Raw genomic sequence first — 26,242 nt, forward strand, 5'->3', positions numbered from 1 at the left:
GCACAAAATCATGTGTTCTGAACATGCCATGTAGTTACAGGAAAAAAATATTCCTGGAATGCTGCTAGAGAGTTTTATATGTTTACTTGGTACTTAGTTTTCATCTCCATTGCTCCAAAAGCCGGGTGCTTTAATCACAATGAAATTGACAGCCCAGGTCACAGAGAAATAGAGCTGGAAATTAATGCAATTACAGATAATCTAAGACAACATTTTTGTATATAACTGTTGAAAACATCCTAACTTAAATTTGTAATTATCTCAAGTGTTAAACACTGAATTTGTTACTCAAACTGCTTTATTGGAAAGCTATTTACGTTCTAGGAGAGTATGACTTGTGGCCAGGGAAGTCTTCAAAATACTGGATATTAAATTTGTCATGATTGCAGTGTCCGTTCCATGTGCTACTCATGTCCTCTGAAGAGAGCATGTTTCAGCTCTCATTCTAGTAAATAGCCAGGAAGAACTGTTCAAGAAGGAAAGAAGAATCCAAGGTTCCTTGAAACAAAGGATGCTAAAGCGTGAGAAGAGTTCTTTTGTAAGCTCTTGATCCCATCTTCTCTTCAAATCTCTTTGATACTATTTTGAACGTAGGCAAACCTAGTGACTTTCCAATTGTGAAGTCATGTTTGAGCTTCTGTTACTTTTTATTTGAGGATCTCAGAACACTGTAGGTGTGTATATTTTAAAGGCTCAGGGCTAGGATGGCAACACGTGGGAGTTCTACTGAGTGCAGATCTACGTGCAGCGGGCAGGTGCCGTGCCCTGTTAGTACTCTGCCTGGAACAGCGAGGTCTTGGCTGCTGTCTGTGGGCCATTGCTTGATGCTAAACAACAATTGCAAGAGCAATGTGACAGTGTTCCTGCCTCAGTGAGCGATAGCAGTTATTTAGTGACCGTGAACTTAGCAACCAAAGAACTGCGTTTATTTCACAGTCTTTAGAGAGTGTCTGATCCAAAGATAATCATGTGCAAAGTGTCAGAATGTCCTGGATGAATCAGAGCAGGCTGCTGTTAACGCAAAGCTGAGGCTGGCTGCAGTGCTGCTGGGTAGGCACAAACGGAGCGAGGTGCTGGGAGATGTCAGCATGCTGCGCTGCGCACCGACTGCACCTTGGCTGTGGGGCTCCCAGGCTTCCTTGGAGGGCTGTGTAGGCCTAACCTGTTGTGATTTTGGAGTTACTTTGCAGGGATCGCTTTAAAATGTTGGATGTGTCCCCCCCCTCCGGCCCCCCCCCCCCCGCAATACTCAATTTAATTGGAATTATGGTGCCCATCAAAAAGTATTACTGCAAAGTGACCTGGAAATAATCATTTCCTTTCATCTATAGCAAACATTTGTAGGTCGTTAAAATGTCACAAATAAATAAAGTCTTATTCACAGAGAAATGGCTTTATGTGAGCCTAGTAAAATATGAGATTTCATTATATACAGAAAGGCTATGTGTTGTATTCCTGGTTCACAAAGCAAACGTGCAACACATGTGGAATGCACGGCAGGATGTCGGACCCTCTAAGGGTTGTATACAGATATATGAAGGGGAAGAGAGGAAGAAAAAACACTTGTGGGTCTGAGGAAACGACCCCTTCCAGTAACAAATGGAGCATGTGCTCTGGGTCTCTGTGAGGATTTGTGTGGAGATCTTGCTCTCCATGTGCACACATTCCTCTGAATCAGACAGGTGTTAAAGTGAAATGGTGCCCAGAGGACGCAGCACCCTCCTGCTATCAGCAGCCTGAGCACATGACAGATCCAAGAGCAGCCAAGCACAACTGCCATGTGGCTTGCCAAGGGGTTGTATGCTGAATGCTGAGTGAAATATCTGTGCCAGCTTGGCACCTCTGGGCCATGTGGCTGTTCCCAGTGTGGGGCTGTCATTGTAACGTACCGGGGAGAGCGGAACCTGAAGCTGTCCTCCTAGTTCCTGCCGAGTGAAGATAACTTATTGTTGCAAATATAAAATATTAATTACCTTGCAAGCATGCTTGGGAGGCTGGCGTCTCTCCAGACATGCTGTGGTGAAATCAGAGGATTGCCTCCTGGCACTGGCGTCTATTTTGAAGTCCCCCCAACTGACCCCCTCCCCCCTCCCCCCCCTTTCTCCCCCAGCATCACACTGGAAATGAGTAAGAGGAACTGTTTGAAAACAACTGACATCTGGGGAAAGATGTTCATTGGCTTCTGGGATTTAGACCAGACCCTGAGCTGGTGCCTTAGGAGTGGATTTAACCAATGCTGTAATCTTTTGGCACCTGTTGCAGTTTTTTTGGCAGTGGCATAGGACTGCTTTGATTGCACTATGACCGGAGTAGTGAGCATATGTCTGATGCCCACCCCAGAAAGAGCAACTTAGTGCCCTTAATGCCTTTCCCATTGTTTTTCTTCTACTTTCTCTTATTCGTCAAGCTGCTGTTAGTAATTATCGTTACATGTAGACAAGCATCTATCAGCATCTCCAAAGCAAACGAATAAAGGACAAAGCAAGAGGAGGACAGGAATTAGCAGAGCTCTGAGTTGTCAGAGGACAGCTGCTTTTTGCATTTGATTTGGAATTGTTTATCCGGCCCTTGGTTTTAAGGAGCGTGGTAAACAGAGGACTCCAGGCAAAGCGATACATCCTAGTGTCTGAGATGTAATCAGAAGACAGTATTTGGGTTTATAAATATGTTAAACAAAATAACCAAATATGTATCTTCAAGAAGAGAATTCAGCGGACCCATTAAAGGAAGTCTCTGCCTACATGTCTCTGCACTGATTGTACATCTGTAAATGGCTGCCGTCCAGCAAAGCTCTTAAGTGCATGCTTAACTCTCAGCATGGCTTGGCTACAGCAGTGTTACTAACTTTGGCATGTGAGCTTTTATGCATTTGGGGCATTCACATGCCTAGTGCTAAGCGCATGCTGATGTGCCCTTCTGGAAACTAACTCTTCCTTGTGTCCTATAGGCCTGCAGTCTGGAGCACGAGTCTAGTTTTGACCTCAGTTTCCTGCTCCTAGAGAGGGAATTGAGGAATAGGGCTGCATATCCATACGGATGTCACTGAAATGTAGAGGTATGGGCCCCTGAAGCTTGCTGATGCTGCACGTATTTTACCTTTCCTAGTGCCTTAGAATCAGTTCTTGGTCTCCCAGTGATCTCTGGAATGCAGTGTAAGGTCCGCTAATCAAAATGCCTTGGTGTTCTGAAGGAGACTGTGAGCTTCTGCAATCACTAGGGCTGTTCATTAAACTCTGATGGACCAACGTCATTTCCGGATTAGTAGATTGAGTAGTAATATGAGGTTGTCCATAAAGGTTCTCACTGCTGTAAATCAGTGCAACTTAAACACAATTCCTGTACAGTCTGCACAGAACTCAGTGTTTTGTTGAATGGGATTCTTCAGTTGACCCATGTGGAAGAGCCAGTGGGGAACTGGCACGCTCAGGTGTCATGCAGTATATACTGCACTGCAGCTTTGTGTGTTATTGCTGCAGGGAAGTTTGAGAGGTGTATGTGTTAAAATTCACCATCCCATTTGCTGCCTTGTGAAAAGCCAATCTCCAGAACTGGGTTATCAGATTGAAAGCAAAAAAGTTCTCAAATGCTTACGGCAGTTCCTGGAGTAACAACTCAGCTTTGCTAAGCTAGAAAGGCAATGAAGGATCTTATGCTTCCTGTCTACTTGCAGACCACAGATGAGAAGAATGTCAGCAAAGGCAGCCCAAATGCTAAATCTCCTAAGTGTTGAACAATGAAAAATTAATTGAATGCATTTCAATAGTCACATAGAATCACAGAGAACTCATTGGGTACCTCTGTATTTTAGGTTTTATTAAAAAAAAAAAAAAAAAAAAAAAAAAAAAGAAAAGCGAAAGGAAAACTCCATCAGTAACAAACAACTGCATTGATAAATAAAGTCCAAGCAAGCAATTCCAGCAAACTATTCTAGTGTGCACAGTTCAGAGTCTGCTTAGGCATTTCGCGATCTACAATCTGCACCAGAAAGTTGCTAGATGAGTAATGGTAAGTTGGTTATTGTTTTTTTTTTGTTTTTTTTTTTGCCTTCACCAAAGCCCGTTTGTGTAACAGGCAGCTTTGTTATTTGTAGTCATTTATTTTAGGTAAGTTGATTTTTGGACTTCAGAAAAAAAAAATAAATGGGAGAAAAGCATCCTGTTGTGAAAGGGTTCTTATCTGCTGCATTGAAAAAATTGAAAATGGCTTTCTGAACAGTCCAGAGGAGTTCATTTGAGGGCTAAGACCCAAATTAAGTTTGAAAAGCACTTTAAAATATCTTTGTCTAGCTTTCTGCCCCTGGAGGAGGAAAAGAGAAATTTAGCAAGCACCACATGTTACAGATGCTGCTCAAGATGCTTAACACGTTACTTAAAGCTGCTCTGTAACCATTATGTTGTGAGTAATAAAAGGATGTGAACGGGATGGAAGAGGAAGACTCCAGGTTTGCTGTAACCACATCTATAGCCTCACCACTCGCATGTTGTAAAGGGATCAACTTGCTTCTGCTGGTTCCTGCAGCGTTACTGAATGTACCTCTGCAGCATGAGGCGATACCTGACTGGGGTTACCTCCGAGTGAGCTGGCACGTCTGCAGTGGGTTACCACACAGGGATACCAGCTTCGGTGCCAGAAACAGTGGAGCTCTGTTACTGCCATACGTAGTTAATTAGCTCGGGTGTCACATGGAGCAAACGCCGCTATACTGCTGCTGGTTCTGCTGCTACGTTAATTGACATTGGCTTGGGGATCTTTGCCCCAATGTGCAGCGCAGACATACCCAGGAATGCACTGCTATTGTTGACTGAATACTGTATTTCCTCATAAATGTGGCAGGAGTATAATTGCAGGGTAGAAAAAGAAGGGCAATATACATTCACTTCACTTTAGAAACTAAATCAAACCTTTGACTTAACTCACTTCTCTACCAGCTCCCCGCGGGCGTTTCTACAGGCTTCATTAGAGCCAACCTCGAGGCCATGGAAAAGGTCTTACAAAAGCCCAGCTAGGAAGCCAGTCACAGCCTCAGATCCCGCTGCTGCACGATACAATCCGCCTCTTGGCTCCTCGGGCCTGCAGCTGCCAGGCACTCTCCTTATGTGGTCACTGGTGTTGGCTCGCAGGCTGCAGCAGATAGACGAGGAGGGCTGAGGGGGAACACATTCATCACTGCCAGCGAGAGCGGGGGCAGTGCCAAGTCGCTATGTAACTAAGCACATGTGCCAATTTGCTCGGTAATTGGATTGCTATTTGAAAAATTAAAGCGGTGTCTAGAAAATTCGAACCTTCGCCTTTACGCAGTCTGAAGCTCGCAGCTGAGGGCCTGCACAGGAAGAATAAAGGTGACCAGACGTAGGTGTTTAGGAGAGCGAGCGTAGGAAGCGATGTGATTGCTTTCAGAAGTGTTCCCCAACCTCACAAGCAGCCGCTCTGCAGAGAGACAAAGAGCAAGGCACAGCGCAGGGGAAGCTGTGATGTTATGGACAAGCTGTAACCCATTGCTTACTAAGGAAAATTAGTGCGGGCTCGTCAGCTGAAAGCAATTCGTGTAAAGAAAACATATCATTAGAGGGAAGGGCCTGATGTACTTGCTGTAAATTTTTTTTGCTGAAGACAGGGAAAAAAGCTGCTAATGGTCATTACGGTATTTTTTGTTTTCTTCCGAGTCTGCAAATCTGTTGCTTCTCTATTGTAAACCTTATTCTCAAATGCCTTTGCTGGGCAAATCCTGTGTACTATTGTCAAAAAATAATTATATTGAATTATCCAGCTACATAATTTCTCATTAAAGGTGTGCCTGTGCTACAGGGCTGTTTCTGCTCCCCCTGAAATCAAGTTCAGGCCTCGCTTTGACTTCAGCAGAAGCCCAATTATATCCAAAAATATAGTTACCTAAATAGTCCTTCAGGCGTTCCGTTATTCTTTGCAGTTGAGCTCTCTGGCCACCCTTATTCAGCTAAAAAATTTAAGCGTGTGGATACAATGGGTTATAAATTGTTCCTAAGATAATATTTGTAGTTTAAAGTATAATTCAGTTGCTCGTAGACGCATAAAGGCAGTGCCTGTGTTCTTCATCACTGCTCAGCGGAAACTCAAGCTGGAAGCCTTGCATTTAAAATAATAGAAAGTAGAAATCGATGGGCTCCTACTGAGGAAGAACTATTTGGAAGCTCTGTGAAACGTCTGATTATTTCTCATGCGCTCAGTCCCGCTAGAATGAGGTTAACACATGTTGAAGTGGAGGCTCAGGAAATTTTGGGTCACATTTCTGCCCCTAGATGGAGTCTTCTGCACACTGGTATTTTTGATATTTGGGGAGAATGGAGCTGTGTGTTGGAAGCCTTGAAATGCCTCTTGTTCTGAATTCCCTTTACAGAGTATCAAGTGCTGCCCATTGGGACGGGGGTAACTGGGACCCGGAGACCATTTAGAAGAGAAAAATCAAAATAGGGTTTATTTGTATAATTGATTAGATGCTATAAGTGGCACTGTGATTTCTTAGTGTCTCTTATTTGTTGGTTGGCGATAGACACGTAGGTAGTAAGGCATAAGTCTGTATTTTACAGAGCATTGCTCATTACTGTGAAACATCCGAAATTTGCAGCTCACGGTGCTTAGAATTTCTGTGACTTTCGTGGTATTCCCTTCTCTTAGTATCCAGTGAATGCCATGGTAACGTTAACGTCTTGTAAAACATTTTAATAGTGAACACTGTAATATAGTGGTTGTGTGCAAACAGCATGCGCCGTTGCTTCAGAGGTGTTTGTAGCATTTTGTTTTTGTCACAATCGGAGCAAAACGTTGCCAGATCTTGAGAATCGAATCCTAAACTTGCCAAACACAGAGCTGAAAGTGAGTTCTCTTCTGCAGCTTCTGCCTTTGATCATCTGCAGTTTCATTGATACATTCCTACCCAGCACTCACGAGCTTAGTGAACCATGGCTCTAGCGAGTGCAGTTGCTTGGGAAAAGCATTTGGCTGCAGACGCTGTGTTGGAGGGGGGAGGTGGGTGTTTTCCAAAGCCAGCTTTGGAAAAATCTGTGTTGTTTTATGTGTGAGCGAGAGCTCAGCTGTGGGCCTGCGGCTCAGGTATGTTTGCAGGCAGCTTCTGGTTCCGCCTCTGCAACAGGAGGGGGACCAGCTGCAGGGTTTGTCCTTGGGCTTGGAGCTGGATTCCTGCAGGATCCGGGATTTTGCTTTGGACCTTTTTAAATGTGATGTAAATGCCAGCAGCTTCCTAACAACTGTTCGCGGAGCTCTGAGCAGAATTTACAGTGGACTCTTGTGAGAGAGAAGAGAATGGAAAAGCTCAACAAAACCTCTGTCATCTGAGCACAGTCCTGAGAAATGCTTTCCAGCTTTCAAAGAAAGAAAGGGTCTTAATTCAGATTTGCCGGAATTGTCTAATTAGTCTCTTTAATGCTGTGCACCTTATAGTCTGTGCCGCCAGCTTCGTCCTATAAATGAGACGATGGGCTAATTCATCTTGGCAGCAGTAAACAGACCTTGTGATTGTCCTCCCCACAAACACCAGCCTGCTTTTAGGAGAGTGCTTTGACCAAGCCCGCGTCCTCGCTCCCTCTGCTGTGCCCCCCCTGTTCCGAGCGCTGCCTCTGCTCAGCGCTCTCCTCCTTCCCCACCGACCCACCCCACCCCGTCTCGCACACAGTGACATACCTCACACATTTGCCACTGCTAACAACAACCTGTCAACTCTTTCTTTGCACCGTGCTAGGCGCCCTTTGTTTCTGCAGCCCAGCAAGCCTTGCAGCTGTTGTCCGAGGCCTGCTCCGACAGCCTGTGATCAGTCAGCTGCAAAATCCTCCCTGAACAACTCGGTATTCACAGCTCTAATCGGGCCAGCGGACTGTTTCCTCCTCTCTCGCAGTAAATCTTTATCACTTGCGCTCTGCTCGTCAGTTCATGGCGCCAGCTCTTTGGGCTGCTCCATCCCTTTCCCATACTCTGCTGCGCCGTGTGCTCTGAATGCTAACTCCGGCCTCGTTTAGGCTCGGTGCTGTGATCCACATGTGGGGAAGGTTGAATTCCTGCTCCCTCCCCATCTTCTAAGCTGCACGTACCGCAAGTATATCTCTCTCCAAACGCCAAGATACCCAAAGGCTCCCTCCCTCTGCCTGTTTCATATTGTATCCTTATAAGTTAATTACGCTATTATCTTTCCAGCAGCCCGTTGTGCTTCTGTTTAAGAGCTGCCTTTGGTAGGAAGAGCAGGGTGAGTGCCCAGCCTGGGGGAGCTGGTGGTGGCAAGGGAAGCCCTGGGGAAACTGGCACAGGCTTTAATTTGATCGCATGCCCAGGGCTATTAACCTTCCTCTTAATGGTTCCCCCATGGATGGAAACACATTTCCCTCCATCCTGTCCCTCAGTTTATGCCATCTTGGTCTTTTAAAAGATTTACATCAAAGATGTTGAATTGTGAAGCAGGTCTTTAGAAAAAGGATCAAAGTTTACTTGGTATCCCAGCTGAGCGGAGGGGGATCTGTGCAGCTTTTAGGATGAGGTTTGTGCCAATGTGGGGTTGCTGAGGATTTATACTTGTGGAGCTGGGAGCACAGCTATATCTGTGTCCATTGCTGCTTCTGCTACAGCGTGACAGCTCCTTCTGCCTCCTTTGGCAAAATGCTGTGGGTTTTGTTTTCCCCTCTGCTGTGCTTGGGTCTGGGATCTGAGATGACAGAGAGTGTAATTAAAGCTGAGTTAAACAACAAGTTTTGCAAAGAGATTCAGCTAGCTTTCAAGTAGAACATGCTCAAGATTACTTTTAAAAACAAATTATTCAGGACAGTGAGGGTTATTTGTGTTTGTCAGGAGCCTGGGAAGTATTTGTGCAAACACTGCTTCTGAGGACAAGAACTACTGCTTTTTAATCTCATCTCTTAACCTAAGTCTGCTTCCTCCACTGGAAAATCCATTTCTATTCCTTCTTCAGCTTCCCCTGCTTTTAAGTCCTTCTGTTTTGGCCCTTCCAGGCGTGTGGGTGCATGCAGGGATGAAGATTAGCCAAATATAGAAATACTTCTTTAAGAGTAAAACTTGAATTGGCTTTAAAAATTTGTTGTTGCTGTTAATTTTATTAGACAGCTGCAAAATAGATGCTGCTTGGAAAATCCAGGTTCATTTCTACTCAGACTTTCTACTCTTCAGTTCCTCATCAGTATAGTTGAAGGTGGACTTGTTTGGTCAAGAATAAACTCATCTATGTGAGATTATTTTTAAAAATATGCAATAAATTTAATTTAAAATATGAATTATATATGTTATAAAAATGTAATAAATTTAATTTAGAATAAATTTGCTGACAATTACAGTCAACTGGACATATGGAGGAGCATTGCAGTTAAACAGTATTAAGCAGGTATGTCCAGTAAAATGCAAGTAATGTGTGACACAGCTTAGTCACTGAGCCCAAAATTTGGGTCTGACAGCTTAGTTTGTGCCTGTCCTCCTGTGTGTTTGTTGCCATCTGCAGTCATATTCACTTTCTGGCCATGATGGTCATGTCCTGGTGGTGTGCCCTACTTAAATTACTCCTATGTACATCTCCAGATGGGATGTTCTGCCGCTATTGTAACTAGACCTATAAACACATTCTAGACTTGATTGAGATAAATATTCCCAATATTCCTTGCATTTGTCTCAGAAGCCCTTTGCTTTCTTAGTGTGTTCTTCAGTGAAATTGAATGTTCATAGACAGCTTCTGAATATTGTCCTTTTTTTTTCTTTGCTGTGTACAAGGAAAGCAGTTGAAGTATGACATTGAATAGTATGGCACGTCGAGCTGTTTGCTGGGGGAAGCTTCACAGTTGAAAGTGCTTTTGTGAACAGAGTCAGTTTGGTGGGACAGCAGGTAGAGAACACAACATCTTGACAAGCCCTAGGCGAATATCTTAGATAACTCTTTTCCTTTCTCTTACTCATTTTGCTCACGACACTCTTCTCAGTTCCTTCTTCCATATCCCAGGCTGTTACCTGCCATCCTTTGGTGACCCTAGCTGTCTCCAAGGTCCAAGATTGTCATGAGGCTGGTGCTGTAGCAGTTTGTAGTTTGGCTCACATGGCTCTTCACACACAAGTGACAAAGTAAGACAGTGCATGCAGTCAAGCACTCATGCTTCTTCTGGACTTCTAAGTCTATCCTGCAAATCTTGATGGATTTTCTTTGTTCACAGTTTTGATGACTACAAACCGTGGAGGAAATACGGTTTATACTCTGTCACTCTGTCACCCCCACCACTAAAAGTGTAATAGCAAGTTTAATCCCCTTCTACCTTATCACCTTTTTTTTTTTTGACTAAATGGTAAGCTACTGGACATAGCTATTTTGTGATGTGACGTCTTCTATTTTATGAAACAGTGGCTCTTCATCATGCCTGGGAGAAGAAAATCCATCTTGTGTCCTCTGTACAAAAAGCAGTTGATTTTGAAGTTTCCTCAAGGACATTCTTTCCTTAGTTTGTTGGCAGTGTCCATGTATGACTGTTCTCCTGTGTGTCTAGTGATGTCTTTGCCCTGAAGTGATGTTCTGCTGAAGGATGCAACTGTAGACTTGATATATTTTTCTGTTTGGCTGTTGCTGGAAGAGGACTTATTTGTGGCTGTAGGATGAGCAGAGTCTAAGAACAGTTTTTCAGTTCCCTGGTCCAAATTGAAAAAGGACTTGCCTTTTCTAATGTGAATCCACATTTGAATATATATGCAGGATCAGAATATTTTATTTCTCGGTTATTCAGTTTTTAAGGAGCAATGTCAATACTTTTCTAGCTCCTACAGTATTTGACTTAAGAAAATTTCAGACCTCAGCAACATTCTTCTTGAATTTTTTTCCTAATTTGCTGATAATATGCTTACTCTGTAATTCCATTTTAAAAAAGCCTTTTAGTCTAGGAATTTCCTTGTCTGATTTGCCTCAGACTTTCCAGAAATATTCTACCTTGGCATAAAGTTTGCACCTGTGGAAGTTCAGGGAAATTGGTTTAGCTTTTGCTAAATGAGGAAGGGCTTCTGCCAAAATTGGGTTTATAATGAAAGGCTAGTTTAAACATGGACAGATGAGTCTCTTCATAATTATTAGGTAACATTAATGTATGATCAGGCCTGCAAAGAAAAAAAAATGACTAAGTGGACTTTATCTTGCCTATAAAGATGAATTTTTTTTTCTCCTATGGCAAGTCAGGGGAGAATGTTTGCTATTAACCCATCTTGTTTAATTTCGTGAGCTGCCACTTGTGTGCAAACTTCCTGTACATCTTAAAAACATGTAAAAGATGAACAAAGAAGGAGGGGGAAGGTTATAAATGGATCCATGTGACTGCCTCTTCTCCAGGCATTTTTTTCCTCTCACTTAAGATGTTTGGAGGGAATGCGTGGCCAGGCAGTGTTTGTGAAAGCTGATGGAATATCTTCCTCCCTTGGGGTGTTTCTTTAATCAATGTTTCTTTATAGCATTAGATCATCTCCTCTTTTTTTTTAATTTTTTTTTCTTCTGAAGAATCCTTGTTTTGTATGTTTTCATGCATCATGACGTTTGTTCTGAGAATTATGGCCTGATCACTTCCTGTCCTTTTCCTCAAAATTTCTCTCGTTTTATCTATTTTAAGTGCTGAAGCACAAAGATAACCCCATCATAGTTCTCTCATTTTCCTCAGTGCTTCGCCCCCCCTTCGTTCCCCGCGATGAAAAATGAAAGGTCTCATGGTCTTACAGATTTTCTTTATGCTTATTTTGGCCTATTTGCAACCCAAATACATCACTATAAGACGGCTCTCTAAGGCTCTTGGATCAATTAAAGGTAGCCCTATTCATTGCCAGTACAAACCTTTGCCTATTAACTCTTTCAAAGGGCATTTGTCATCGCAAAAAGCTGTGAATGCTGTCTGGGTTCATTGATTTAAAAAAAGGTATTGTTTTAAGGCTGCTGAATATCTTAATTAGTTGTAATCAGAGGGCAGCTTGTGTCTGTAAAGTGATACAGTTACCTTTCACCTACTTGCTTTATTCTGAGCGTTTTAAAAGAAAAATATCGTATGTAATTCCAGTGTAGTGTTTGTAGGCAAGAAGAGCAGTGCGCTTGCCCATCAAAGCATAATTTATGACATTATTTCATAAAGGCAAATAGTTAATGTGCTAACTTGGAGGGCAGCTGATTGGCCTACGACCAGCCATCAGAGGGCAAGCGGAGCCGCTCCGCTCGTTGCCAGCTATCATCCTCCTTTCTTCACTCAGAAATCCAGCGTCTGTATTCTGGAAGTGTAGAAATCCACCCCAATTCTGCAAGCACCCGCACGTGTGCTTAGCTAGAGCACATGAATGGCTCATTAATACGGAGTATGTATGGCGCTGTTTGCCAGACCAAGGTAGAACAGGGAAACATTTTTTTAGACCACTGGTTCATTTGCTGCAATTGTGGCCTCAAACCGTTTGCAGCCATTTGTGAATTTGTACCAAAACTGGGAAATTATTTAAGCTGGGAAAATGTCTTTTCTGCTGTCCTCTGAATCAAAACATTTCTTTCAGTAGTTAATAATAAAAGTCTGTTTCCTATCTGAAAAGACTCCTCTGAAAATTACAATCTATGCTTTTCCTTGGGCTTTATGAAAAGCTTTGGTTGTATTTGATGCTGTTTTGGTTTATTTTTTCTGAGAAAATATTTTGTGTTACCCCTAAAATATTTCACTCAGAGTAAATGGATATTTACGTGCCCCTGACTGAGAGTCTGGGTTGTAAACAGACCCCTTCCAGTTAAAGGTATCAATGATGCACCAGAAACTTGCGTAGGTTGACCCTCACTCTCTAGTGAAGCACTTCCAGAGATGATGATTTAGAGATATACGCTTTTCTTTCTGTGGTTGTGCAAATGTCCTCTTACAGGAAGGAAAAATGCACCTGACAGAAAATCTTCAGTCATGGTTGGTAGAAATATTTGCTTTTGCTCTTGAATAAGATACTGGATAGGGTAATAGTTGGACCAGATGGTCCTACTGGTCTTTTCCAAATTTGATGATTCTGTGAGTAGATGACAATTTATTTTGGGAAAGGGACACAGATGGCGTCTTATGGAGGAGACTCCGTTATCTGGGAGAAAAAGTCTTTAGAAGGTGCCTTACAAGTTAACCATGTATACCCAGTTGCTGGTGCCAACTGGTCAACTGGAAAGCAGGGCAATGCCATACCTGGGAACTACAGGACATATGATTCCTTAACACTTGCTCTCAGCTTATGGTTTGCTTGGTAGCTTCTATTGTGAAAAATACATGCATACTCGCACATGGATTCTTGAGGTAATGTGGCAAAGTTGCACAAATGCTAGCATTGCTATATCCAATTTCTTATTTTTCAGTGAATAAGTACAGTGTGAAGTACTTGAAGTATTTTTAAGTATTTTTTTCAAAATGAAAGTACTTTAGAAGCACTAGTTCCTACTTCGGTTGACTGTACAATCATGTGTGTTTCATGGATGTGGAAAAACAGCCTAATAATGATTAAAACCCTAATTCAAGAAAATGCAAAAATTTAAGCACGTGTGTTAATGTTCCTGTGATTTTGGCGTAAACTGTTCTGAAAAGTTTTCCTGGGATGCTGTCAGAGGCAAAAATAGAATATGCATTGGAGTTGCAGACAGTGCCTCAGTCACAGTATATGTGAACATTAGAAATTTTGTTTCTTACTTAGTAATAAATGTGAGTCTTGACACGGTTGTTTGGAGGGGGGTTTATTTTACTAGTTGGTTATTTAATTCAGTGATTTATATGCTACAAAAAGATAATCTCAGTGTGAAGATCAATGCTGTTCTAACCTTTTTCTTCAGCTTTTTATGTTCACAAAGAATTGTGCAGCGCCTTTTCTTTGATCAAGTGCTTTGGAAATAAATTTGAAGAAACAAAAATGCCCATTTCTACTGTAACTCTGATGTGCATATGAATTAATATGTAATAGTATTGTGTCTTTCTCTGTAGAACATTTTTAGGTGTCCGTAGAACTAGGAGATGATTTATGAAGTGTGACTCATTTTTCCTTCTTCACACTGTTCCACTGGAAGAACTCAGACTGCGATGAGAAAAACTAGTACACGTTATTAAGAATTCTGATAAAGTAGGCTGAATAAATTTGTTTTCTTTGTGAGCCTTAATCCTGTGTTGTATTGGCTTCTTGGACATGGCTAATTTATTTGGAATTCCATTCTGTTCCCGACAGCATTCCTGATTAGCAGTTTGATCACCCGGAGCAAAGTTACATACCAGCTTTCAACTCTTGTAATCTAGCAGTGTAATTTTTTCAAATGGACTCTTTTCTTTCCTTCTTTGCCCTAGCTCCCCTTCTTTATACGTGCAAAGAGACTTTAAAATAAGCAGGACAACCTGTTAGTAGACTGAAAAATTTGTACAAAACATAACGCAGTTTGCTGAATGCCCAACTTGTGTCTGGCCACAAAGCATCTTGATGTAAAGTTCAGATGAGAATATAGAAACTTCCAAGATCAGTTAGATCGGTGAGTGTTTATTGTGAGATCAGTATTTTGTAGCTATCAAAATGTGATTTAAGAAAGCAGACGTTTAAGGAGAGAAAGCCAAAACGTAAAGCTCAGGCTATGCAGTCCCATGCCATTTTTTGATTTAGTGCGATGATGGTAGGTCTGATAATTTTCTGTTGCTCACAGGGCTTTAAACAATCATGGAAAGTTTTTCTTAAAATTCAGCATGTGTTTAATATGGACCTAGTTGAATGCAGCCATATTTTTGGATTTTTGCTCACGTCTTTAAAGTTTCCAAGGCTCTGTTAATTTCCAAGTAAAGCTGTGTAAGAAATATTTTAACTTCTCCTTTAAAATAATGTACTTCACTGTTTTTTTTTTTTAAGCAGAAAGTAAGATTTGGACCTGTATCAGTCCAGTTCCAATATGCAAAATATTTGCCTTCCATCACTTGTAAAGGATAGAGATTTTTCAATAATTGCATTTCATGAGTATTGTGGTAATATCTTTATGTCCCTCCCACGATCTGTAGTTTGTCAAAGCATGTTCTGCATGAAGTAGGTTTTGGAAACTTGTATGTTTAATGGCTAAGTTTGTGATACACTGGAGCTTGCATGGAAATGGCAGTTGTGTCATTTTTTGTTTCTATCAATGTTGTCTTATGTTGTCAAAATGAATGATGATTGGGATACCCCAATTGAATTGTAAATCAGAGCCAGGTTTTGATCTGATTTCTTTTTGGTGGAGCACAGGAGGAGCATCCTCAGAGTGAAACGTGGAAATGTTGGATTTAGCAGCCCCCTCTGTGAGTGTACAATGTGCTGAAAACACGTAGTTAAAGGTGACAGGGATCTGGGTTTTCCTATCTGTGACATTTCTTAAGGTCCTGGTCTGGTTTTGTGCTCAGTGAGGAGAAAGAGAAGTTTTTATGCCACAAGAGACTTGGGAATAAAACAAGGGGAGGTGTCCGTGGCACTAATCAAGAGACTCAAAGTAGTGATTTTATGTATGACTGATCTGGCTGTCTACTTACAAAAGCTTGATCTGTCTTTCTGCTTTCTTCTGATCTTAAATTTCATGGACCTGAAAGAAAGCTCCTGACAAATATTTCATCGAAGCTGAAGCATGTTTTACCAGACTTTCTGCTTTTGAAAAGCAGTCAGTTCAGTTGAAATAGCTAAGTCAAAAACATTAAAAATAAAAGTAGTTAAATTGCAAAGAATCACAATATGTCAGGGATTGGGAGGGTCATCTAGTCCAATCTCCCTCCAGAGCAGGAACAAATCTAATGGGTTGCTGCAATACCGTGAATTCAATGAAAAAATCAGCGGAAGGAGAACTGAGAAGGGATGGGTTAGGTCTAGATTAATTCTGTATAATTACATTCAGTGAAAATTCCTTAATTTCACCAGGAAAAAGTCCGGAGGATCTTTCCGACCAATAAAATTGCCCAACTAAACAAGCGTGAAGACATAGCAAGTTGTGTGGGGTCTCTTGCAAGTGAAGAAGAAAATGGATATAATTGATTGATAATAAGCTATTTTAATGATTGTAATACAAATTCTAAATATTTACTGTGAGGCTTTCATCCTGTGAATGACTAAATGTTTCTGTATCTTTATACTTGTTCATCAGTAGGTAGTTGTTTTAGATATTGGTGAGGTGGTTAAATACCATGGCATGTACACAAGCTATTTTATTACTTCTAAATCATGTGCTGTTTATGCTCCTGGAGAGAAAATTCTACAAACTAAAGAGAATTAAAATATCTGCTTCTGAGCATTGCAGTGTACAGCCATCACGAAGAAGATAATGCATTGACAGCTCCCTAACTGGGAAGATCTCATCAAGTCTTTAAAATGCTGATCTCTTTAGGTGATCATTGTAAAGACAGATTATTATTATTATTTTAAATCTCACTTGTACTCTGAGGCCTTGAGGATAGTGCTGAATTAGAGTTTTACACACGCTGTTTTATGGAAGTTGCTCGTAAGGGAGGAAATGCGTAGTAAATGGAATATCTTATTTCTGTCCTTGTTTTTCTTGATCATGGAAATGAGCACAGTGAACTGACTGTGGTGGGAAGAGCATGTTTGCTGGGACTTTCCAGTAGAAAACCAGCGGGGCAGGTGTTAACTCAGTGCAACGCTGAATGGTCTTGATATGTGCTCATTATCGCAAGGTGTTTCAAACAGGAATTGACATTGAATGCCAGATTTTGTCCTCTAACACTATGAATACCTTGAATTGGCTCTTTGTAAGTGGTGGTTCGTTTTCACTGTGATGTAGAATGCTTGTTCAAGAGATTTCATGTATGTAAACTGGAGCAAGGTGCCTTTTTCACTCTGATAACTGCAGCAGGCACATGACTGAGAGGTAAGTGCTGGTCCTAAATTTCTTTTTCTCTTCCTTTTTCTCTTCCTTTTTCTCTTCCTTTTTCTGCTCCTTGTTTCTTCTGCTTTTAACAGTGAACTGGGAACTTCTTATTAACCATGCCAACGCTCACAAATCTTTGCCATTTTCCTCTGTAGATACAGTGACTTTTGATGTGTGGAAAACACAGTGAGTAACATATCCTCTTTTTTAAAAACCTACATATATTTTGGGAAACATTTCAAACTGACAGCAGTGGATATGATGTGATTATTGTACTGTCTACTTTATTGTGAGTAGTTTCACAGGATATATCAAAATTTTAAGAATTAAATTATATTTTATGAAACAAACTGCTTAATTTATAATTGGAGCTGGAAAAGCAGAGATGAAATCTGTTGCTTTATGTTTTAAAAGATATTATGCATTCTTGTTGACCTTCAGGGTGATTAATTACATAATTTTAATTTAGTAACAAAATGCAGAATTTGTCTTGGAAATAGTTTCAAATTAGAGGATTTTAATAAATATTTGTAGCAGGAGATGGTAATAATGTTGATTATGTGACAAAATCCTATGTTAGTAAGAAAAAGCCACCCACTAGGAATATAGTTTCGTCTTGCCCATATTTTCTAGAGGGATGATTAGTTGAAAAATGGTTTTAGTACAATAAGACCTGAACAGCGAGGATGCTTTTTGGTGATGCAGCATGCATTCTTTGTTGAATGATGCTAATCATTCAGAATAATAGCGTGCATTAGGAACACCCGTTATTTGAAAATATGTCTTTGGAAAAATCCAGATCAGGATGATTAATACGTAGGCTCTGCATAGTGCTTTTTCTCAGCGAAGAAAAGCACAAAGGAGAGGAGAGGAGCTATGCATATTAAACCGTATCTTCTTACGTTCGCATAGTTTTTTCATCTGGCACACAGAATCGTCTTGCTTATGCTGCACATTAATTTTCTGTGTGAAGCAATCTGTCCTAAGAAGCGAAACATAAGCAGCAAAATACCTTCCTTCCACCTCCAGCAACTGGTGCTTCCTTTGTATGAATGAGCGCGGTGCCCACGAGGAGTGCCAAGCTGACAGCCGCAGCCCGGAGCCACAGAGCTGCCATTGAGCAGGCTGCAGGCGTGGGAGTGTGCCCAGCGTTGTGCAGAGCCCAGCGCCAGGCATGAGGATGTGTGCTTTATCCCCTGGCTTTGACACCTCTTGGGGAATGCCGGGGATGGCAGGGCTGGGACCACTTGTGAGCCCAGGAGGAGGCACCTGTTCACTTGGCGCTGGAGGGAGCTGCCAGTTTGTAGCTGACAGAGCAAGTGAACTGTTTGCCAAACTGCTTTTCCTGCTTAAATCCCGTACAGATGAGAAGAAGATTTCTCATCATCTGTGTTGATGTGAGTCTCTTAAAGACAAACGGGCTAGAGAAACAGTTGTCTGGAGTGACACAGCTGATCCTTCTTTAGGACAAACAGATAGACCTCTTGAGTCCCCTTCTTCCTTCTTTTTCTTCTGCAGAGGGAGGTGGCCCTATTACCATATATATATGTGTACATATATGTCACTGAGGATCCCAACCTGAAAATAAAGTATTTCTTAGATACATGACATTTATATGCTGGCACCATATATGATATTCATGCTTTGCGGTCATGAGCACCTTACACTTTTTCTTCGTACAGAGAAAAGCATCCAGTTTGAGGGAATCTAAAGAGTGGATACCAGGCATCAGTGCAAGTCCTTTGTGCTTCAAACTTTATTCATGCCTTTCCCCATAACAAAAAACAATACCAGGAGGACCATTTTGGGCTTTGCTTCATTCAGGTCTTCTGGAAGGACGTAGACTCTTGTTCTAATTTTTCTTGCCATGGAGATGGTATATCTAGCATTATTTAGCTTCTCCTCTGATTCAGGTCCTCTGATTTCAGGAGGTTTTATTTGACTTATCCTTGTTGGCATCAGTGGGATCCAGGGCTGGCATGTTGCTGCTGACTGATGGAGGAGATGGTTGAATCCTTGCTGGCTGCAGTCACTGTTTCGTTGACTCAGCTGACAGTGGTGTCATCATTCACCTAGATTTATTTTCTCCCCCTTGCTGCATTTTTCAGCAAAATCTTAAGTAGCTGAAGAGAGTGCTCCCTTTAAATTTGACGTGTTTTGAAATTTGTAGGCATAAGAAGATGCTCATTGTTCACTGCTCCTCCACACAGAATCCTTCTTAATCCTGATGGTGTGCATTCATCCCTGTTGAGCTTTCCTATGCATAAGGATTTTGACTTCCTTCACATTCCTTCATAAATGCACATAGGGTAATACAACAGACTTTTTCCTTTTAAGCAAGCTGATCAGTTTTGACACTTTCCAACTCCATCACAAAACCCCCATGGTAGCTGAGAGCACCCATTAATGTGAACAAACTCCTGAAGTCCCTTAAAGTATTTGCTTTGCTGTGCCATTTAACTTTACAAAGCCCGGAGCTTTGCTCTTGATACACAGTCAATATATGGAAACAGACTAAAAATTGTTCCTTGTAATGCAAATATATTTGTGTTGTAGAAGACAGTGTGTTGCATCTCATGGGGTTGCCCCAGTCAAGGCAATGGTGATGTCTGAGAGAGTACAAATACACAATATTTTGGTATTTGGGGTTTGGTTTAAGGCAGAGTTTTGAAGTTCAGAGAAGCATTCCTGTCGCTGTGCTATTGCTTGGACTTCATCCAAGCCATTTCTCTTACTGCTAATCCTTCATGCTTTTACCTTCACAATTCTACTTGTCCAATTCCAATTGCTGAAATCCAGGCCCAGACAAAATACCACTTAAACATGTACGTAAGTCCTTATTCCCCTTCTGAACCACCTCCTAGAGTCTGTGCTTGTTCTAATGGGGACCTCAAGGTATCATTGCACTTACTCCCTTATTTTAAAGGAAAAAGAATGTATATTTTGCAGAGCTTTAAGTCTCTGAATCGGGCTTTTATTTCTTCTAGCTGGAAAGTATGGTTTCTGGGGAAAAGAGCTTGCTAGCTGAGCAAGTTCAAAAAGATCTTAGCAGTTCCCCAGCAATTACTCATTTCATCAATCCTCTATATTTAAGGTGAGCTAAACCAAGTTCTTTCCTATAATGTCTACTTCAAATAATGCTGCTTTACATTTGGAGAGCCAAATAAGGAAATAGAACATAATCTTCCAGGAGTTTTTTTTCCCTTTTAGTTCGCGTAACTCAGAGACTTGCTGTAACAAGAGCCCTTCTTTCTATGAAACCTGTTTAACATATTCAACTAAACAAACTATCTCCCCCCAAAAGCATGAGCGTTTTCTGTGTGCCTTGCTCTAGCGTTGGCTCTTGAGGACATTTCAGCATTTGTCAATGTACTAATTGAGCAATGCATTGTGGACAGCTTCTGTGTTCTGATTTGTTGTGCTTTTTTTTTTTCTTTTTTTTTTCTTTCTTTTCCCCTCCCTCCCTTCTTCCCCTTTTAATTTGTCTAGGAGATAAAAAGCCCCTCCAGTGTTGTTTCCTGCAAAGACCATTCTTAAGAGCTCGTTGGACAGCGCAGGGCTCTTGAAGTGATAGCTAATTGGTGAAAGAAAGGCCCCGATTGTCTGGAGGGAGCTGGAAAGTGCTGCGTGTGCTGCTGAAAGGGACTAGGGAGAAGGTGCCTGGTTTCGCTGAGCAGCTGCTGCTGGAGATGTTTGGAGATTACATCAGCATTGGAAAAAGGGGGCAAAAAAAAGTCCAACTTCACAGAGACGGAGTTTATGGAGTTTTTTTTCCCCTTCCAAAGGTCTTCTGACAATACTGTCATTGTCAATATAAGAGTTGTTAATTCTTCATGAATAGCACATGGGGCCTCTTGACTAAATGGTACGTTACATGTCCCAAATCTGTCAGCTGGGCTCTTCTCTCACATGCTAGTGAGATCACTTTGATTGGAATGTTACAGGAATTGCTGGGCTGGCCGTGCAGAATTGAATGCTGCATTATATAATTAGATCTCCCAGAGTATTTTTTTGGCATTACCTCATTATTCTAGCTTAAATATGGAATCAGCCCTTTTGATGATTTTACTGGTTGTAATTATATTAATACGATTCATTTTATGGTCCTGTCTTAGTGCATACATAGATTACAAACTGTCTCGAAGGTTTCCTGACAGGAAAAAAGAGCGCTAACAGATCTCAAAAGGCTTCTTCAGATTTCAGCTGACAATGAGGACAACTGGACAAGGTAAATGGACCTAGAGCAGATTTTACCTTGGCCTCTAAGGAAACAGAAATGGCCAGTTGAGACTGCAATTCAGTGAAGATCCTTCAGAAGGCCTCATGCTGACAGAGAGGGAATAGAAACCACAACAACTGATTGAGTCAAACGACTTCCTATCAGACTAGAGCAAGAATTTGTTGTTGGGAACAGGACTGTGGACATTTGCCAGTTAAATGATCTGGACAAGCTGGAAGGAATCCTATTGTTGGGGAGTCCAAGGCTGACAGTGGCCCAGTCTTGCTACGTGAAATGTGATGGCCCATTGCCTGTTGGACGAGCTGCTGGTCTACACGTTAGGATGTCAGCTGCACACCCTGCCTGGATGCAACAACTGACTGTGCCTGAATGAGCACGGAGATTACAAACCCGGCTCAGGAGCCACGTCTAATGCTGCAGATTTGCAGAGTGGATTTTTACATGATTGACTTGTTGCTAAATTCCTTTTTGGTTTCTCCCTGTCTGTCAGATCAGAAGCTGGTTATACCCAATGATCGCCATTGTTGTCAGGTGGCATATCTGAGTAACAGTAGTGGTGGAGCACCACTGGGATAGTCTGTTCCATGAAAACCAGATCTGTGCGCTACAGTTTGTCTGACAGACTCCAGCTCTGCTTCAGCAGTACTGGGCATTGGGGCATACAGTGCTTAGAGGCCTTGCAAAGTAATTTCTCTTCTAGCCTTTAGTAAGGAGGTACCAGGACACGGAAAGCTTTGCCTACTCACCCAAGGCAGGAGTGACTTGAGATTTTTTGCTTATTGCATCTTGCAAAGTGAGACAGGGCTCCAAGCGAACTGCCTGCTTTCAGATGGATGCTACACTGAGTAAAACTGCAAAAAATCTTCCTATTTAACATTGGCTTTTAAAAACTTGGTATTCCTATAGCAAAAGTAGGAAAATTGTATTGCTTTGCCTGAGAAAGAAAGTTGAAATGTGGTATTTTTGGCCCAATCCTATCTGGTATTCTTTATATCATGCAGAATCGAAAGGCTGCTGCTCTGAGAAATGGCTTCAAAACTCTTGGTAGCTCACATAATATCAGAAAGCCTGGGTAAAAGCCCAAAGCATTCCCATGAGAAGTTTTTGGCACATTCATGACTCTTTATAGGCTTGTTCATTAGTAACTGTTGATCAGCTTTTATCACTTTGTCATTTGAAGCCTCCCAACATTCAGATGTGAGATATAGTATTTGTTCTTGCAGTGGAACAGAGTAAATGTCAGGCCAACAGATTTCAGACTCGGGCTTTATTTGTGGTGGTGACCAATCTACAGAACTGTTTGCAGCATCTGAAGGTGCATGCCATTGACTTTAAATCTAGCTAGTAAATAAATTAAATGTAGATGAAATTAACCCCCTTGTCTGTCTCTGTGGGTCCTAATTTTAGTGATGATTTTTATATTTATTTTTTTGTTCCCCAGTACCAGCAGACCACAAAGGGAAAGTGAAATGTCTATTTGCTATGCAAACATACCTCTGATAATAAGTAATTGGAAAAATAGGCACAGAAATCCATCTTATGTCAGTTAAACATTGCTATTCTTAGCTGTTGTACATCCTTGGAAGAAAATGAAACTTGCAGAGAAATTCATAGTGCTTTTAAAAGCAAGTCTTCTAATCCATTACTTTGATTATATTGAAATATACTTAAAAGTGTCATATTCATATTAATCATTTAAAAATGTGAATGTAATGAGACGTGGACTAATGTCTTTATCATTTGGTGAAATAAGAAGCTGAAACAAGTGTGCAACTTGTATCTTTGATTCCTTTATTCCCATAGAGTAGAATCTTGAATTTTCCATGTAAATCAGAGATTGTTTTTTTGTTATAGACCATAATCTTATGGCCAAATTTTCATTGATTTCTGTGGTGCCATTAATAGGAATGGCAGGATGGAATCATAAGAACATCTTGATGTTTGAGCTGCCATAGCCAATCTCCTTCAATGGCTTGCTATTGTTGTGTGGGGAAAGTGGGCCAATACTGGGTGAACTTACTGACTGGTAGATGTAAGGCATGGTAGGTATCTATCCTGTAGGTGACCACTGTTGTGAAACTCAGCACTGCCAGATATGGGGAAGAGCCTGTCAATTCACTGGTTCTGTTTGTGTTTGTCTTTTTAAATTGTTTAATTTATCCAAGATACAAGAATTACACTGATTGTGTTATGGTCAGTGTTTGTCATAGGATTGATCTTCATCCTACACAGGTAAAACTGGCTGGAACCCTGAACAGTTTACTAGAACATCAAAGCTTTGAGGCACATATGATTAATAAAGAAAATATTTTGTCTTAATAAAAATTTTACTGATTTAATTTGGTTGTTTTGAAATCCATATGCACTGAAAGTAATTTTAATGCTTTGAAGTTCCGCTTCTGGTGTCTGAAAGCCCATTGTATCTTTCTGCTGATGAGGGTTTTTGTGGCAGAACTTATGGTGTCCTCTAATCTAACCATCTGTCCAAGCTAGATTGTCACTGTGCTTACAAGTTAGTTTCTCTTTACATGAAAGTGCAGCAAAAGAAAATTTTGGTGAATAAATTCCTCATATCAAGTACTTGTACTTTATTTAAGATATACCCTGAAGCCATGTTTCAGTGGGAGTTGAATGAACTTGACTGGAAACCACTGTAGAGTCTTCTTAAAGTTGATTTAATTTCAGGTAGGTATTAATGAAGATTCTTAGGCCCCACTGTTTTTGCTTGTGTTTAGGATTATTTAAGAATAAGTCTGTGCTTAAGAGCAGTTTTGAGTCACAGAGTGAATGAAGACTGCAGTGTGGAACCCCCTTTCAAGACATGAAACCAAGGTATATGTAAAGAAATAGAAAAAATATCACTTTATATTGTGATGATATACTGCATCAGGTACTGTGTTACTGTTGTAACCAACAACTAATGTTGGCCTTTTGTAGCAACACAAAAACCAGACACGATCACAGAAACCTACATGCTACCTGTAATACAATTAAAAAAAAAACACCCTCTGTCTAATATTCCACTGTTACTCAAAAAACCTTGCATGTGAAATAATGTCTTGAGTTTGTTTTTGCTAATCTAGTAATGTATACATACAAAAAATATTTATGTAAATGTATTAAAAAAAAACAACCCACAATCATTGAAATGTATGACATATGGATGCGGAACTGTTACTGCAGTATCGTAACTGTTCCTTACTTTATAGGATTCTGCTTCGTTTTGACTGAAGCCAGTGGTTTGAACAAAAGCAGGAGTTAGTGTGTAAGTAGTAATTATCTTTCTTAATGCAGATTATCTTGACTTCTGGTACCCGAATTTCTACTTCTCAGATCAATCTAAGTCTGTTTTACAGGTGATAATAGGGTCAGTTTTAAACGTAGAGCTTTCTGTGGGTATGAGTACAGGCATGTATCTGCATGTATTTTTATATGGGAATGTTAACATTTTATGATAACAGCCCTTCCCACATTGTTATGCTCCTCTATGTTGTATAGTTCTTGAAGAAAAAATGATTGGCATTAAGCTACTTAAGTAAATGAAGTAGCAAAATTCTATTTGCATTGCTGAATATTAGAACTGTGTAAAAATACAAACCCATTTTCCTGGTACCAGTGGTACCATATAACTAAATTTGCTCTCAAACCAAATAGCCATTTTGAAGTTCCTCAGTTGATACTTTGTGATATTTCTTATTCACCAGGACTCAGAATCTTTCTGACCCGTAAAAGCTCAATTGATTGTAAATATCCTGTCATCTGCTAATGTAATTTCTGTTTGACATTCTGTAATGTGCACAGAGTTGGCATTATGGACTGCATTATGGTATGGAGAACTAATTACTGATAAGCTCATAGTCTGATGAGTACGTAATCATATTTATTGATTAAGTGAGGTCTATAATTTTATTTTGCAGTGTCATTACAACGGCATCCCACTTAAACAATTACTGTCAAACTGTGTAAACCAAACTCCAGTAGGAGTCCCTTAAATAGATCTGGCGATGCAACAGGTGGTCTAATTACTTTAGGTAGGTCCATTACAGCGGGCTTCAGAGTGGAGAAGCTGGAGACCCAGGAAAGGGATACGATTAGGTTGGCTCTTGCAGAAGGAATCTGGACAGATGGGGGCCTGATAGCTTTGTTTGCTAACTGCCTACAATGAGCAGCCAAATCACAAACTGGTGCTGGGGAGAAATGTTGTAACCAGTGCTGATGCCCTTGTTTGTGTTCCATGGCACAGCTCTAGGAAACAGTAAAATACAGTTAGAATTTCTCTAGATTGAACAAGGCATCAGATTGTAGGACAATTAAACAGTAGCAGCCTCACTTCTGTTATTTTAGCAGAAACCCATAGTAAAGTCATAAAATGTGATTGTTTTATGCTTGATTAATGCCAAAGTGGGTGACCTTCCAGCTTGGCACCTCATTACAGGTGGTGCTAATAACAGCATCTAATACCAACGCTTCCAGGCACTTCCAGTCCTAAAGCCCTATTTTCAGCTGTTCACAACTTTGTCAAAATATCTTTTCAAGCTAAAACTTTCCATGTTGTCTGCCTTGGGCTGAATACCCTTCAGAAAGTTTCAGCCAGAACAGTTTAATACCTTCCAAGAACAAGGCTAAAGAAAAAATACATTGTTTTACCCCTGCTAAAAAAAAAATACTGGCAATATTTTCTCTGACAAGATGTAGTTGTCCCATTCTGGAATGCAATTCTGGTCTGGACTGTTTTTTTTCCCTGTCAGGGATATGTAACTCTTTTTCAAATAAAGGAAATTACCTGAATATGTGCTTGAAATTCAAGGAAGACAGCACCAGATCTCATCTAGGGAAACAAGGATAAGGAAATTGTCAGGAAAAAACCCCACAACTATAATGATATTTTAGGCAAAGGAGGAAATCGAGCTGTGAACATTTGCTGGAAGATGAGCTAGACTGAACTATGCAGGATGAAGGGTGAACAAGAGCTGCTTGATGGGTGAGGAACAAGGCTGGTTCAGGCAAAGGGACTGGGACAGAAGTATTAAACTGCTTGGAAGGAACTGGAGGAAGGTGTACAGACTTGATAAGGAGCAACAGCATGTCAAATAGAGCTGGAATAAGTGAGAAATTATGCTGAAATGGGAACAGCCAGTGAG

The 26,242-nt window shown here is 40.9% G+C and overlaps 1 protein-coding gene across 1 annotated transcript in view; it reads left to right on the forward strand.

Annotated features, from left to right (window-relative positions):
• SMIM38 (small integral membrane protein 38) overlaps window positions 1-26,242 on the forward strand; it is a 369,920-nt gene that overhangs the window by 17,838 nt on the left and 325,840 nt on the right. Inside the window, exons 2-4 of the mRNA XM_048950255.1 lie at window positions 16,954-17,047; window positions 20,351-23,933; window positions 24,311-24,366. Of these exons, the coding sequence (XP_048806212.1) occupies window positions 20,903-21,034 (132 nt within the window). The 5' untranslated portion in view covers window positions 16,954-17,047; window positions 20,351-20,902 and the 3' untranslated portion in view covers window positions 21,035-23,933; window positions 24,311-24,366. The remainder of the gene's footprint in view (window positions 1-16,953; window positions 17,048-20,350; window positions 23,934-24,310; window positions 24,367-26,242) is intronic.

The sequence above is a fragment of the Lagopus muta genome, chromosome 6 (assembly GCF_023343835.1).
Source record: "Lagopus muta isolate bLagMut1 chromosome 6, bLagMut1 primary, whole genome shotgun sequence".
NCBI lineage: Eukaryota > Metazoa > Chordata > Aves > Galliformes > Phasianidae > Lagopus > Lagopus muta.